The 14,850-nt window shown below is 54.1% G+C and overlaps 1 protein-coding gene across 1 annotated transcript; it reads right to left on the reverse strand.

Annotated features, from left to right (window-relative positions):
• Positions 1-3,018: 3,018 nt before the first annotated feature.
• NAPSA (napsin A aspartic peptidase) lies at positions 3,019-12,179 on the reverse strand. Its single transcript, XM_070633223.1, has 9 exons — positions 11,778-12,179; positions 8,994-9,135; positions 8,789-8,912; positions 8,479-8,597; positions 7,778-7,977; positions 6,148-6,270; positions 5,188-5,332; positions 3,505-3,603; positions 3,019-3,326 (listed from the first exon to the last, which is right to left on the reverse strand). Exons 1-9 carry the CDS (start codon positions 11,843-11,845, stop codon positions 3,141-3,143), a joined length of 1,206 nt encoding a protein of 401 aa, XP_070489324.1. The 5' UTR covers positions 11,846-12,179; the 3' UTR covers positions 3,019-3,140.
• Between the last annotated feature and the right edge of the window lie 2,671 nt (positions 12,180-14,850).

Below are 14,850 nucleotides of genomic sequence, written 5' to 3' on the forward strand. Positions count from 1 at the left end.
GTCTCTGTCCTACTCTCTCTGGGTCTCTGCTCCCCTCTCCCTGGGTCTCTGTCCCCCTCTCCCTGGGTCTCTGTCTCCCTCTCTCTGGGTATCTGTCCTCCTCTCTCTGGGTCTCTGTCCCCCCCTCTCTGGGTCTCTGTTCCCCTCTCCCTGGGTCTCTGTCCCCCTCTCCCTGGGTCTCTGTCCCCCTCTCTCTGAGTCTCTGTCCCCCCTTCTCTGTGGGTCTCTGTCCCCCTCTCCCTGGGTCTCTCTGTCCCTCATCTCTCTGGGTCTCTGTCCTCCCCTCTCTGGGTCCCTGTCCCCCTCTCTCTGGGTCTCTGTGCCCCCTTCTCTGTGGGTCTCTGTCCCCCTCTCCCTGGGTCTCTCTGTCCTACTCTCTCTGGGTCTCTGCTCCCCTCTCCCTGGGTCTCTGTCCCCCTCTCCCTGGGTCTCTCTGTCCCTCATCTCTCTGGGTCTCTGTCCCCCTCTCCCTGGGTCCCTGTCCCCCTCTCTCTGGGTCTCCGTCCTCCTCTCTCTGGGTCTCTGTCCCCCTCTCTCTGGGTCTCTGTCCCCCTCTCTCTGGGTCTCTGTCCCCCCTTCTCTGTGGGTCTCTGTCCCCCTCTCCCTGGGTCTCTCTGTCCCTCATCTCTCTGGGGCTCTGTCCCCCTCTCCCTGGGTCTCTGTCCCCCTCTTTCTGGGCCTCTGTACCCTCTCCGTAGATTTCTGTCCCCTCTAGGTCTCTGTTCCTCCTCCTTGTGTCTCTGTCCTCCACTCCCCTCCTTCCCCCCACTCTCTGGGTCTCTACCTATCCATCTGAGTCTGTTCCCTCTTATCCTGACGACCTTCCTACCTGTCTTTTCCCCTCGTCTTTCTCTTTCCTTCCTCTGTCTCTGCCTTTTCTCTTTCTCTCTATCCCCTCCCCAGGTCTCTTCCTCCCCGCATGTCTCTTTCACCCCCTTCTGAGTCTCTGTCCCCCTCTTTCTGAGTCTGTTCCCACTTCTTTGGGACTCTGTCCCCCCGCTGTCCTTCAGTCTCTGTCCCTCTCTCTGGATCTCTGTCCCTTTCTCAGGCTCCCTCACCCCCATGACCCCCTCTAACCCCCATCCTGGCCAGGACTCGAGGCTGCGTCACTGCAGAGAGTTGCAGAAGTTGGGCCTGTCCTGCGGACCAGGCAGGTAGTTTCCCTCGCCCCCCGGACCCTGGGCTCCCCCGCTGCCCCCGCCGATCCAGAGTCCTCGTATCCTCGGGCAGTCCTCAAGCCCCCCTAGGACCCAGGAGAGCAGAGCAAAGACACTGGGGCTTCCTACTCTTCTCCGCCCAGGATTCTGGTGTATCCCCAGGCAGAAGCAGCGGATCCTAAGGTGAGGGTCTGGGCTTGGGTTGAGTGAGGCTTCTGGGCAAGTCCAGGGTGGGGGTGGGGGTGGGGGCTGGAGCAGGAGTTGGGCAGGCAGTGGGGCTGGGAGTGGGGGCCAGGGTAAGGACCTAAGTCCGCCCTCCTCCCTTATACCCCCTCCCCCCTCTACTTTTCTCTTGCGCTGTTGACAGCAGCCAGGCACGGGATCAAGTGACCAAATCAGCATTTTTGCAGAGGTCAGAAGGTGGGGGAGAGGGTGCAGGCTGGGGGGGGGGGGCGCTTGGAATAGGGGGGAATATGGGATGAACCTCGGGATTAGAGGAGGGAGGAGGCAGCGGGCGAGGAGTAACAGGATGGTCCAGACTCCATCAGGCCCTGGGAAATGTGGATGCCGTCACTCCCTAATGGCCCACCCCGGCCCTACCAGGGTAGATGGGGGATTGGGGAGCCTGGATTCCCCACCCATCGGAGGGCTTCTGGAGGCATGAGGAGGGCTCAGGTTACGGGACACCCAACCCTGCAAACGGACCGGGGGAAGTGGACTCGGCTTCTGGCGACAGACACCAGGAGGGGGGAAGCCAATGTCTGTCCACGTCTGCAGACCCTTTCCCCACCCCTCCTCCTTCCCGATCTATCCTTTCCTGGTCCTCAAGGCACAAAAATTCCCGAAAGCTCCAAACTCTCACCGCCGTCATCCTCGGCACCCCCTCCTAACTCTCCCTGCCCCATTCCCTAAGGCCCTGGAATTGGGGAAGGGTCTTCCCCTTTCTGATTTCTAGGACCCCTTCCGTCCCTCCGCCCCCATTCCTATCCGTACCATTTCCAGGAAAGAGGGTCTCCCGGACACTAAAGCTGAAAATATGGGGACTCTCTGCCTACGATTCTTGGTGCCCCGAGACCCTCCAAGTACTTTGGCCGCTAAAGCTCCTTATTGAAGGGGATCTCTCCGCTGTAATCTTTGAGGCCCCGTCTCCCGAGTCCCCCACCTTTAAAACTACGATTTGGGCTGTCTTACCGCCCCCAGACCCTGAGCCTTCTCCCCCTCTCCCGTACTCACCCCAAGTCGAGGCGGGGCGGGGATGGGGGAATCCGGGGCTGGCGATGGGGGGAGGGGTGACCCAGACCCGGCAGCTCTGGGCGGCAAGAGGCTGCGGAGGGGGGAGTGACATCATCGCCGGAGGAGGGGCAGCACAGCTCCCCCCAACCCGGGGGCTTCAAGCTCCGCCTTTATGGCGGACCCAGGGGTCCCGGGATCCCAAGGGGAGGGAAAAGGAACGGGAGATGAAGTCTGCGGAAATGGTATCCCCTCCGCTTAGAACAAGGGTTGGGAAACCCTTTACGATTTCACCCTCCCCCCCCCCCCCCACTGCCACCTGTCGCTGCCGTCGCGACCTGTCGCCTCCTACGCATGTTGTGGCTGCACCCGCCCCCGGCAGGGCGTGAACACAGGTTGGACTACAACGTCCGTGTTGCTCCGGGTGTGGGGCGCCTTGGATGAAAGGCAGTGTAGGCGCGAGGCCTCATGGGATTCGTAGTATAAGACCCCGGTATCGGTGTGAGCCCTGGAAAAAAGGAGCGCCACCTTTATCCTCCCTTTCTTCCTCAGCTCCAGAGAGCGAGACACTAATTTTACTCTTCAAACAAAACTCACGAGCTTAAAAAAAAAAAGAGGCGATCCAGGTGGGTTCAATGGAAATAGTGGAGTATTTTACTGAGTAGCGGTGCCTCTGCTACGACCCTTTGCGCATGCGCATAACTGGGGCGTCCACCGGAGAGCTACGCCTGCGCGGGTCCACCCCCTTCGACGTCACGCCCCGCGAGGACGAGCGCGCGCCAGCCCCACTCGGGCCCCGCCATTCATGTCCCCACGGTCGAAGACGGCCACGAAGCTGCCCAAGAAGACGTCACCGAGGATCCAGAGGGGCCCTGTGGGTGGAGGCATGTCCAGGGCCGCAAAGCCGGACAAGCAGAGGCGGACGCCACCCCGAACAATCTGCAGGGCGACAACGCGGGCCACGGGGTGACAACACGGCCACCGGGCCCGCCCCTTCCCCGGGAGCCAAAGCTTCGCCCCGCCCACTACCCCCGGGCACTGGAAACGCACTCCCAGTTCCACCCTCTCAAGCCTCATCGAATTGCATCACTCTGACGTCATTGAGACGGCCACCTACCTGGATGACGTAGTCCTGGGCCGTGAGGGTAAACCAGGTCCCCCCAAGGAGGAGGGACACTGGAGGGAGCCTTGGGATTGTGGAGCACTGGAGGAGGTACTGCGGGAGAAGAGGGACAAGCGGAGATGAGAGCTTCCTGCTCTGCTCCGTTCCTTCCGTGGCCCCCCAGTGCCGTCGGGTAGTGTCCACATTGGGCAGCTGGCTGTTCAGGGGCTCGCGTGGTGAGGCTCTGCCGCCTCCTCTAGCCTTACCGGCTTCTCCCTCACCCCTATATAATTGTTGCCACTTCCTCTAGTCTCTTATTCAGTCAAATCCTTCTCCTCTGTCTAATTGTAGATCCAAAACTGGTGGCCCCTGGGCACCAGCCGGGGCCCATGGAATCTGGGGCATGGCAACACAGGTGACGGAATGTCAGGAGGGGCACTCCCAGCAGGGTAGGGGGTGTAGCTCAGGGGTAGAGCGTTTGGCTGCAGATCAAGAGGGTCCTAGTTCAACTTCTGGGTCCCTCCTGGTGGTGGTTGAGTATATTGCCAAACACAGATAAATGGTTTCCCTGGTATCACGTTCTATTTAACAGCAATGTCTGCAATCGCCTTCACCACGCTCCCCAAGACGGGGTTATTTTTTCAGGTGTCTTCTCTCCCCTAGCATAGTAAAGTGCGGTAGATTGACCCACTATTGTCCAACGAAGCAATTCTTAGCTGTTTACTTGTGGATCCTTGCCCTTTATAAGTGATGTCAAAGATTGATAAGATTGAGAAGGACAAATAGACAACTGAACAGGAATGAAAAAATATTGATTAACTTACCAACAAATTGACACTGCATACAATCAAAGGCTTCGTGTGTATTGTGACTCCACAAGTGAAAAGTGTGGGTAGTTATATTTTGACAGTCTGGGCTAGCATAGTTCACATTGCTGTTTCCTTCCAGCCCGGGCAGCCCCACTCCCTTGACCACTCTGATCTACCTGCTTCCCTTGCTCATTACAAGCCTGTATTCTCGGCATTTGACTCGGAGCCTCACGAACTGAGTTTTCTCCCCTATCCCAGAAGCGCCAAAGAGCACAGTGATAGAGTCACAGAAATTCGGACCTGGAAGGACCCGCTCCTGCCCGGAAACTGCAGGGCCTCCTGAGGTGGAAGTGGGTGGGCAGCTCTCGGGGTGCACCGTGCCCCACTCCGTGCGGCTTCTGTGGGCCTAGCTCTCCTCCCATGCCTCGCTGCTCCTGCCCTGTCGCCTTTCCCTGGGTGTCAATGTTCCCTGAGGCTGCTCCCAGGACCTCCTCTCTCTCCCAGGGAGGGCCCCCCACCTTCCTGGCTCTGATGGAGTCTAAGGGCTGGTGGCCCCTGACTATGATTCCTGAGCTTCTTTCACACCACCCCCAGGTGTCCCCAGGCCCGCAGGCTCCTGCTCCCATCCAACCCTGAATAAACCCGCATTATCTCCTCCCATCCACTGAGTCACTCAGAGGAGACCCCTGGGAGGTGTCCTTCCTCCTCCCACTCCCCCCCCCCCCCAGCCTGTAACTCGCAAGGTTCAGGGCATCCTGCCCTAGAATACCTCCCACCCACCTGATTCCCACCTGATTCCCTCCCTCGGGCCCCAGCATCCTGGGCAATGTCTGTCATTAAGCCCCCGTCAGCCTCCCCAGCCGACATCCACCGGACGCCATGTCCTCACCTCCCCCGCTAGCAGAGGGATTCCCCCAATGGCTGCATGCAAGGCTCGGATCTCCTCAGTGGGTCCCGTGATTAGAGATGTGCCTGTGTCCAGAATGGCAGCACAGCCCTGGGCACAAAGAGTCAGCCCTGTGCCCACCTTCACACTGTGAGGCAGAAAGGGGCACTCGTTGGAGCCAGCATCCCAGAGTCCGGCCCCCGCCTCCCCCTGCCTCAGACCCTGGAGTCCAGGCCTCCAGCCCCTCCTCCCTCAGACCCGGGAGTCCAGCCCCCAGCCCCTCCTCCCTCAGACCCAGGAGTCCAGCCCCCAGCCCTCCTCCCTCAGATGCAGGAGTCCAGGCCCCAGCCCCTCCTCCCTCAGACCCGGGAGTCCAGGCCCCCAGCCCCTCCTCCCTCTGACCCAGGGGTCCAGCCCCAGCCCCTCCTCCCTCAGACCCGGGAGTCCAGGCCCCAGCCCCTCCTCCCTCAGACCCAGGGGTCCAGCCCCAGCCCCTCCTCCCTCAGACCCGGGAGTCCAGCCCCCAGCCCCTCCTCCCTCAGACCCGGGAGTCCAGGCCCCAGCCCCTCCTCCCTCAGACCCGGGAGTCCAGGCCCCAGCCCCTCCTCCCTCAGACCCGGGAGTCCAGCCCCAGCCCTTCCTCCCTCAGACCCGGGAGTCCATCCCCCAGCCCCTCCTCCCTCAGACCCAGGAGTCCAGCCCCCAGCCCCTCCTCCCTCAGACCCAGGAGTCCAGGCCCCAGCCCCTCCTCCCTCAGTCCCTGGAGGCCATGCCCCCAACCCCTCCTCCCTCCGACCCAGAGGTCCAGGCCCCAGCCCCTCTTCCCCCAGACCCAGGAGTCCAGGCCCCCAGCCTCCTCCTCCTTCAGACCCAGGAGTCCAGCCCCCAGCCCCTCCTCCCTCAGATGCAGGAGTCCAGCCCCCAGCCCCTCCTCCCCAGTACACAGGAGGCCAGGTCCCTCACCGCTCCATGTGGATCTGCCAGTAGGCAGGGATCGTGACTGGCACGAAGGTGAGGGGTGGGATGTAGTGGGATGGGTCTGAGCCGCCCAGAACCAGCTCTCCTCCATCAGCCGCCTCAGGGTCCCTGCGGAGGCAGGGGGCTGTCAGTGTCACGGCGTTTCCCCTGTCAGCCCCGGGAGTGGCCAGGGAAGGGACATCCTGCCAATGGGGTGGTTTCTGGGTTCTAGGTCGGGTAGTGGGATGCAGGCCTAGATGCTGGGACTGGAAGCAAGGCAAGAAGTGGAGAGAAATGGGGCATTTCTTGGTGGAGGTTAGGATTTTAGGGTTTTGGGGGCTTCCTGAAGTGGGCACGGGACTTGGTTTGGCTGTGGAAGGTAAAACATTGGGGGGGAAATTTAAGTGGAGCATTGGGGTTTCTGAATTGGCTCTGGAAGGTGGGATTGTGTAGGGGTGGGGTGGCTTCCTGGGTGGATGGGGAGACTTTCTGAGTTGCATGTCTCCCAGTTCAAAGGGTTACATTGCTGAGCTGGTTGCAAGTGATAGGAAGAGGGGGTGGGAGGGGACTTCCTGGAGGTGTGGGAGGGCAGGGTCTGCTAGCAGGTGGATGGGACTTCCTGAGTAAGGTGGACATCGGGGTAACTGAAAGAGGCGTAGGATTTTCTGCATGTGGGGGATGGGCCTCCCCAAGGGGAGGTGGAGACTTCCTGGATGGTGGGTGGGACTTTCTGAGGGTTAGGCTGGGCTTCCTGAAAGGTGGGTGGGGCTTCCTGGCTTCTGGCGTGTATTCTCAAATGGAATTTGGGCTTTCTTTATGGTGAAGGGGGGCTTCCTAAGTTCAGTATTTGATTGGGTAGGGTATAGATTTCCTGGTTTGAGTTTGAAACATGGAGCATTTAAAATGATGGTGGGTTTCTTTAGTAGGTCTTAAGGTGTTGTTTAGTGAGTAGGACTTCTGAATAGGGGTCAGGTGTTTCTTATATTGGGATAGTGACTTCCTGAATGGAGGATGCAACTTCCTGTATTGTGGATGACTTCCTAAGTGGAGAAGGGCTCAGTGACTTCCTGAATGGAGGGTGGGACTTCCAGTGTTGGGTGGATGACTTCCTAAGTGGAGAATAGCTCAGTGACTTCCTGAATGGGGGTGGGACTTCCAGTGTTGGGTGGATGACTTCCTAAGTGGAGAATAGCTCAGTGACTTCCTGAATGGGGGTGGGACTTCCAGTGTTGGGTGGATGACTTCCTAAGTGGAAAATAGCTCAGTGACTTCCTGAATGGGGGTGGGGCTTCCTGTATTGGATGGATGACTTCCTAAGTGGAGAATAGCTCAGTGACTTCCTGAATGGGGGGTGGGGCTTCCTGTATTGGGTGGATGACTTCCTAAGTGGAGAATAGCTCAGTGACTTCCTGAATGGGGGTGGGGCTTCCTGTATTGGGTGGATGACTTCCTAAGTGGAGAATGGCTCAGTTACTTCCTGAATGGAGGGTGCAACTTCCTGTGTTGTGGATGACTTCCCAAGTGGAGAATGGCTCAGTGGCTTCCTGAATGGAGAGTGGGACTTCCTTTATTGCTTAAGGGGCTTCCCAAAGGAAGGCAGAACATCCTGCTTGGGGCTAGGTCCCTCCCCTGTTACCTGTTGAGGTAGAAGGAGAAGACGGGCTTATCCAGCAGCCCCTGGTCCACCAATGTATCCAGTGGGGGCCGAACTCCTTCCACAGCCAAAATGGGAAAACCAAGGCCCAATATCCCATCGAAGTGGGCAATAGTGAAGATCAGGCTGGGCTCTGACAGGGCCTCCCCAAAAACCACTGATGCACCCGTGATTCCCCCAATCTAGGGGTAGATTCAAATGGGGGAAGTTACTTCTGGGAGGACAGTTCCTACATATCCCTGGGATCTCCCAAAATAAGGCATGAATCCCAGGTCTGGGGACCTCTGGGAACAACACCAGCTGCCTAGGAAGCTTTCCTCTTCACTTAAGAAGGCCTGCCCCTCTACCCAGAAAACCACGCCCCTCCATGGGAAGCTCCACCCCTTTTACAAGGAAGCCCCGCCCCTCATTGGGAGGCCCCACCCCTTCTACCTAGGAAGCTCCGCCCCTCTACCCCAGTAGCCCCATCCCTTTTACTTGGGAAGCCCAGCCCCTCGTTGGGAAGCTCCACCCCTTTTACTCAGGAAGCCCCGCCCCCTTACAAGGACGCCCCACCCCTCGTTGGGAAGCTCCACCCCTTTTGCCAGGGAAGCCCCGCCTCCTCAAGCCCCTCTCTAAGCTAGATGTCTTAGACGTTAGGCTTCTCCCAGCCTCAAGCCTCCCTGGAGTCAAAGGTCACGCACAGTCAGCTTGTCCTCACTCAGGATGCCATTTAGCCGCCCGGTTCCATATTGAATGGCAAACTTGGTCCCATTGGGTTTGAAGGAGCTGGAGGCTTTGGGGTTGAAGCGATGGTGGAACCCTAGGTCAGAAGGTCAAGGAGGTGTCACTGAGGGAAGGGAGTCTCCCCAATGCCTCCTGCCCCTCTGACCTTCTCACCTGTGTGGGTGTGTTAGAAGAGAAAAGGGTCCCCAAAACCCCTGGGAAGCCACCTTCTCCAGCCCCACCTCCTTTCACCCCCACTCAGCCTTATCCTGCCCCATGAAAGCTCACAGCAGGGCAGACTGAAGAAATGGCATCTCACGGACGGGACCCAGAGATTGGAGGAGCCAGTGTCAAAGACGACAGAGAAGTTCTGTGGGGGCGTTCCCAGCCCAATTTCCCCGTAATACTGGGCCTGATGGCAAAACAGGAGGAGCGTGAAGGATGAGCCTGACTTGAGGGCAGGAGGGCGGGGCCGTGTGGGGCTGTGACTCACGTTCATGTAGTCAGAGAGAGGCACGAAGATGGGCTTGTCCCCGGGGGATGGAGCCCCCATCCTGGGGGGTTTTGCTGGCTTCCCCCATCCCCTCAGTGGGTTCAGGACCCCGCGTCCAGTGTAGACTCGGCGAAGAGGGATCCTGTGGGAGAGGAGGACACCCTCTATAACACTTTCCCAAATAAGACTTAATGACAGTGTAAACGTCTCCTTGGCTCTACAATAATAGCCGTTCCCGGAGACCCTACCAAACCATGATGACAGATTTCCCCCAAAGACTCTACAGACTAAACCATCCCGAACAGACCTTCCCCCAAACCTTTCAACAAGTGACATTTCAAATAACGTAAAATAAGCCATTCCCAGGGAACGGACATTCACAGAGTTTCCCAAAAACCCTAACATAAAACTAGCCTTGGCAAAGACCCTTTCGTGCCTCAACTCATGATGTCAGAGACCATTTCCCCCACCGCTGGGGGAAAGGATGTCAATGCCAAATCCCAATTTCATTGCTTCCACTAAAGTACCTTCCAGATACATCAAAGACTTAATGTGCAATTTAAAATGATAAGAGCACTGGAAGGAAGGAAAGTGGTCAACTCTAGGAAGAGAAAGGCTTTTCTAAGCATGATACCAAGATCACGTATCATGGAGGGAATATCGATGAGGTTGACTCTAAAATGACAAACTTCTGCACCCCCTCCCTCCAACACACAAAGCTGCAAATAAAGCCAAAAGAAAAAGGAATCTGGGGAAAATAATTACAAGTTGTATGTCTCAAAGAGTTAATATCTCTAAGATGCAAAGAGCTTCTGAAAATAAATAAGAATAAGATAAATAACCCAGTGTTGGGAGACACTTCTCCAGGAGTCTCTTGTATTTCTGCAGAGACACTGACTGCTTTTGTCCAGACTGTCTTTTCAAGGATTTTGTTTAGTGAACAGCATTGAAAGAGAGACAGTGTCTCTCTCTGGAGCAAATGGCGGGCAGGCATATGATCCATTATAAAAGATTCAGGTTCCCTAAGCTTAGGGTTCTTCTCCTGTGGTGCACCTCACTGCCCTCTTTATTTCACCCTGTGGGAACGGTGATTCAGAAAACTAGCACAAATGCTGATGGTCTGGCTACTCCTCTTGCTGGGAGTAATAAACCGTCCTCTGTCTCTGATCTGGGAGTCTTGTGTCTTTTACCAGCAGCCATGAAACTGCGGCAAGCTGACTTCACAGTTCTTGACATTTAGTAGGAAAATGGGCCAGGGACACACACAAGGAATTTTCAAAAGAAGTACAAACCGCTTCCAAATACATAGAAAGATGTTCAACCCCAGTAGTCACCAAAGAAATATGAATGACAAGAACGAAAACCTTTTTTTGACTTGTAGATTAGCAAAGAAAGACAAATGCTCACTCTTGGCTGGAGGGTGTAGATTGATAGAAAGTTTCTAGAAGGTGCTTAGGTAATGGTATCCTGGCGCTTGAAATTGTACACATCTTTCAACCCAACTAAGTTTCAGTTCTAGGAATTTTATCTACAGATCCTTGGACAAGGGCGCAAAGATGTGTTTATGAGGACGTGTCTGATTTTGAAAACCGGAGACCAACCAGTGGCCAACACTGGGTCTGGTTCTGGTCTGCTGTAGAACGTGCATAGAATGGAATCCATTAAACCACTAAGAAGGAGGAAGTGTCTCTCTATGCCGGTGGTTGCCAAACCTTAGCGTGAAGCTTCCGCTCCATCTGGAGCAGGGGTGATAGGCAACATTTTCTGTAAAGGCTTTGCAGGCCATCCGTCTCTGACACAATTCTGTCAATGTAGCACCAAACCAGCCGTAGACAACATGTCAACGAATTTCCATGGCTGAGTCCCATTAAAATTTATTTGCAAAAACAGGTGGCAGGCTGCATTTGGCCCTGGAGCTGCGTGTTTGCCAACCCCTGACCCAGAGGGCTAGTTAAAGTTCAGAACTCTCAGTTTCTGATTGAGTAGGTCCCAGTAGCACCCAAGAATTTGCATTTCTAAGCTCCCAGGCAACACTCAGAGAATCACTGCTCTTTGCATTGACTTGGGAAATGGCCATGATCTATTAGGTTCAGAAAGCGGGTTAGCAAACATCAAGTGCGGTCATATTTTTGCACCTGCCTGCAGCCACTCCTTGGAGCCCCGGGCCCTCACTCACAGCTGTGTCCCCTCCTTGACTCAGTCTTGGAGAGGCTTGAGAATGTGAAGTGGGGAAAAGGGTTCCTGGAGGAGGACCCTCCTTCCCCCTCAAGAGTTCCGCGGGTGGTGGAGAGAAGGGCCGGAGGTGGGGTGGGGGGGGGGAGGGGAGAGACAATGAGGGAGGCACCAGAGGTGGGAGCGGAGCGGGTTGAAAGGTCACCGGGGTCCCCAGAACTGGACTTCTTGAGACCTAAACAGTTTGGAAGATGCGAATCTGGCGGAATTTCAGTTTAAATGTCACAGACTTGGGTCTCCAAGACCTGCTGGGGGTGGGAGGGGGTCGTGTGTCTGGTGACCCCAATACCAGATCATCAGAGATCAGACTGGAATTCGCGCTGGAGCAGAGGAGGAGGGGTCCCCAAGCAAGGGTCTCAGGGGTGGAAGATCTTGGACTAAAAGGGATGGGGTCTCAGGAGATGTCAAGGGGAGAGCTGCGTTTGGAGATCTGGGAACCCAAGAAATAGGAGTCATGGATCTTGGGGTGCCAGGTTTGGGAGCCCCAGACCTGAAGGGCAAGAGGGGGAGAGCCTGTCCCAGGTTTGGGGTGGTGGGGGGGGTCCCCAGTACCGGATCAGGGTGGCCCCGGCGGGCTGGACGGTCAGCAGCAGCAGCAGCAGCAGCGGCAGCCGAGACATCTCTGGGGACCGGGGTGTGGCCCCCGCGGCCCGCGGTTCTCTTTTCTTCCCCCGGAGACTCCGCCCGGTCCACCGCCCACCGCCAGGTTCGGAGGTGACCAGGACAGGAAGTCTCTCCGGTGGGCGACCCGTGGGGGGGGGAAGACGGTGGTATTTTTGGAGGGATGTGCGGTGTACATTTGTAGGGCGGCCAGAAGCCTTATCCTGCGTCCCTGGGCGCCTCACTCCCAATTTCAGTGACGCTGGGGGGGGGGGGGGTCCCTGCTCCCCCCGCCCCCGCCCCCCATCCTTTAGCTGCTCTCACTTTTACTTACAACTTTCACTTCGCTTTTCTGAGACTCATTAACCACAAGGGTTTTCTTGGGCAACACAGGGCGGGGCGGGGTGTTTGCGAAGGGTCCAGGGGAAGGGACAGAAGGCCAGACGAGAGGCCTCCACCCCATCTTAAGTGGGCCTGCCGGAGTGCCGGAGCCCCCACTCTTCAGTGCTTTATTTGGAAAATAGTGAAACACACATAAAAATCGCCCACCGACCCATCACCATCGAAAAAACATAGCAGTAACTCGCAATGTCTCTCTCTCTCTCTTGCTTGACCCCCTCGTCCCTCATTAAGATTCTCTAACATTAACAAGCATCAGAAAACCTAGTGAAAATGCAGATTCCCGGGAACCCCCTCTGAGATTCTGATTCCAAAGGCCTGAGAGGCAGCCCAAGAATCTGCATTTTAAACAAACTCTCTGCTCATGGGGCCACAAGCCTTCCTGAGCACCTCTACTCCATCTTTTTGGTTTTCTAGCTTAGCTTGACACCGCAATACCAGCCTGCCCGTTTTTTAAAGCAAATAAAGGCAAACTTTACTTATTGATCAGCAACTTATTTATTTTTTTTCCACTTAATTGTATACTTCGGACTTAAAAAAAAATTAGATGCAACTTACGTATAGTAAAACGCACAAATCTTAAATTCACAACACTGCAGCTTCATTCATTTTCCCTAACATATTATTACGAAGATTTTTTTAAGCGTATAGAAAAAGTTCCAAGAAATTATATAGTAAACCCCCATTAGCCACTCCCTTGATTGTTCAGTTAACATATGTTGCTGAGGGCCGGCCCGGTGGGGTAGTGGTCGAGTTTGCTCTGCTTCAGTAGCCTGGGGTTCATGGGTTCAGATCTCGGGCACGGACCTACTCCACTCATCAGCCATGCTGTGGTGGCGTCCTACATTCAAAGTAGAGGAAGATTGGCACAGATCTTAGGTCAGGGCCAATCTTCCTACCAAAAAAGACAAAAACAAAAAAAACCATATTTTGCTGGATTTTCTTTTTTTTTCACTGAACATAATTTTATTGAGCACCTACTAAGTACACTAGACACTCACCGAGGTGCTGGTGATACAGCAGAAGACAAAACAGACACAAATCCCTGCCCTTACAGAGCTCCTGGAGCTCACATTCTGGTGAAATCAAGATAGGCAAACTAAGCCAGGGAGAAAATGGCCAAGTTATGAGCCAAAGAACAATTCTTCTGAGGAGGAACCAAAGGATTCCCTGTTTAAGTCAGAGAGAAACAGTGAAGTCTCTAAGGGGTCACCCGAAAGACAGGGCCCTGCTGAGCTCTCTGACCCAGGCCTGAGAAAGCAGGGCTCCCTGTCTCCCCTTTACCACAGCCTTGGGGAAAGGCCAACGCACAGGGCTCCCCGGGGGGAACACGGGCATTCAAAACCAACCGCACTTCCAGCCCCACAGTAAAGCAATGGTTGTGCATATTCGTTACAAGAATCAAGACAACAGTCTCTCAAATGTGAACTTCAAGGAGGAACATAATGTGCAGGTGATAAAAAAGAAAAAGAACCATGAAACTAAAATGAAAATGTTTGCACCATAATAGGTTATTAAAATCAGAACATAGAAAAGATTTTTGCTTAGGAAAATATTGAATCCTTAGCCAAAAAAGGAATAAAATAGAAACTTCATATAAGACAATTTGGCAGTTTTAAATGCAGGCAGATAATTTCTGATTTCAAATGTTCTGTTTTTCTGAGGTAAGACAAACTTGAAAGTATTTGGTCAACCTTGGTTTTATGTAACGGTTTAACGTACAAAGTTTTTTAGGAGTCTTTGGGCCTTCACAAAACAGAGCAGGGCTTCCTGGGTTTAAAAGAAAGTTGTGAATCAACGAAAGAATTCAAAAACCAAAGTGGAAACAAGCAAACTACACAGCAAGATGCGCTGAGAGAAAAAGAAACTACAGTGAAACCTCGCTAATTAAAATTCATTAGGGACAAGGCAAGTTTGATTAGGTGAAAAATGTAAATAAATTTTTTAAAAAATATTTAAATTCTCCATGAAATACATATATATATATATTTCGGGGATAAAGAGTAAATTGAATGCATGTGAAAACAAGATATGGTCTCATAAAGATCCTCATGGAAGGCATTTTAATATAATTGAAAAGAGTGATTAGTAATTGGCATATCAACTAGTAAAAGGGTGCTTTTTAAAGAGAGCTTTAATATTGTTTAATTATTGTTTAAGTAGTTCAGACACAACAGGCTTCCTTCCATACCGTTAATTCACTTCAGCAACCCCTTCAGCTTAACTCATTATCAAATTCTAGGAAAAATTAATGAGGTTTTACCGTAAAAGTAGAAAAATGAACATTTCAAATTATTAGATTCCAACATCACCCGTACAAAAAAATGAGTAATGAACTTCAGTTTGGAAAGTGCAGTGTAGCAAGGACCAGGTGTTCACACAGCTGGAAGCAGAGCCAGGTAAAGAGCAGAAAGTGCTCCCAGGGTTATACCAGTGGTTCCTTTACTCATTAGAAATACAAAACTGCAATCTGGCAATGAAACAGTACAACTACTGCTTATTGGGAGGCACTGAATTTTAAGTTTCTCAGGGGATGGAGAGAGAGAAATGTGGAATGCAGTCACAGGGGAGCGCTGGTGAAATTCAGTGAGGTTGCAACATCACACGGTAGCAGCAAGATGCGCCT

The sequence above is a fragment of the Equus przewalskii genome, chromosome 9 (genome assembly GCF_037783145.1).
Source record: "Equus przewalskii isolate Varuska chromosome 9, EquPr2, whole genome shotgun sequence".
In the NCBI taxonomy this organism is placed as follows: Eukaryota; Metazoa; Chordata; class Mammalia; order Perissodactyla; family Equidae; genus Equus; species Equus przewalskii.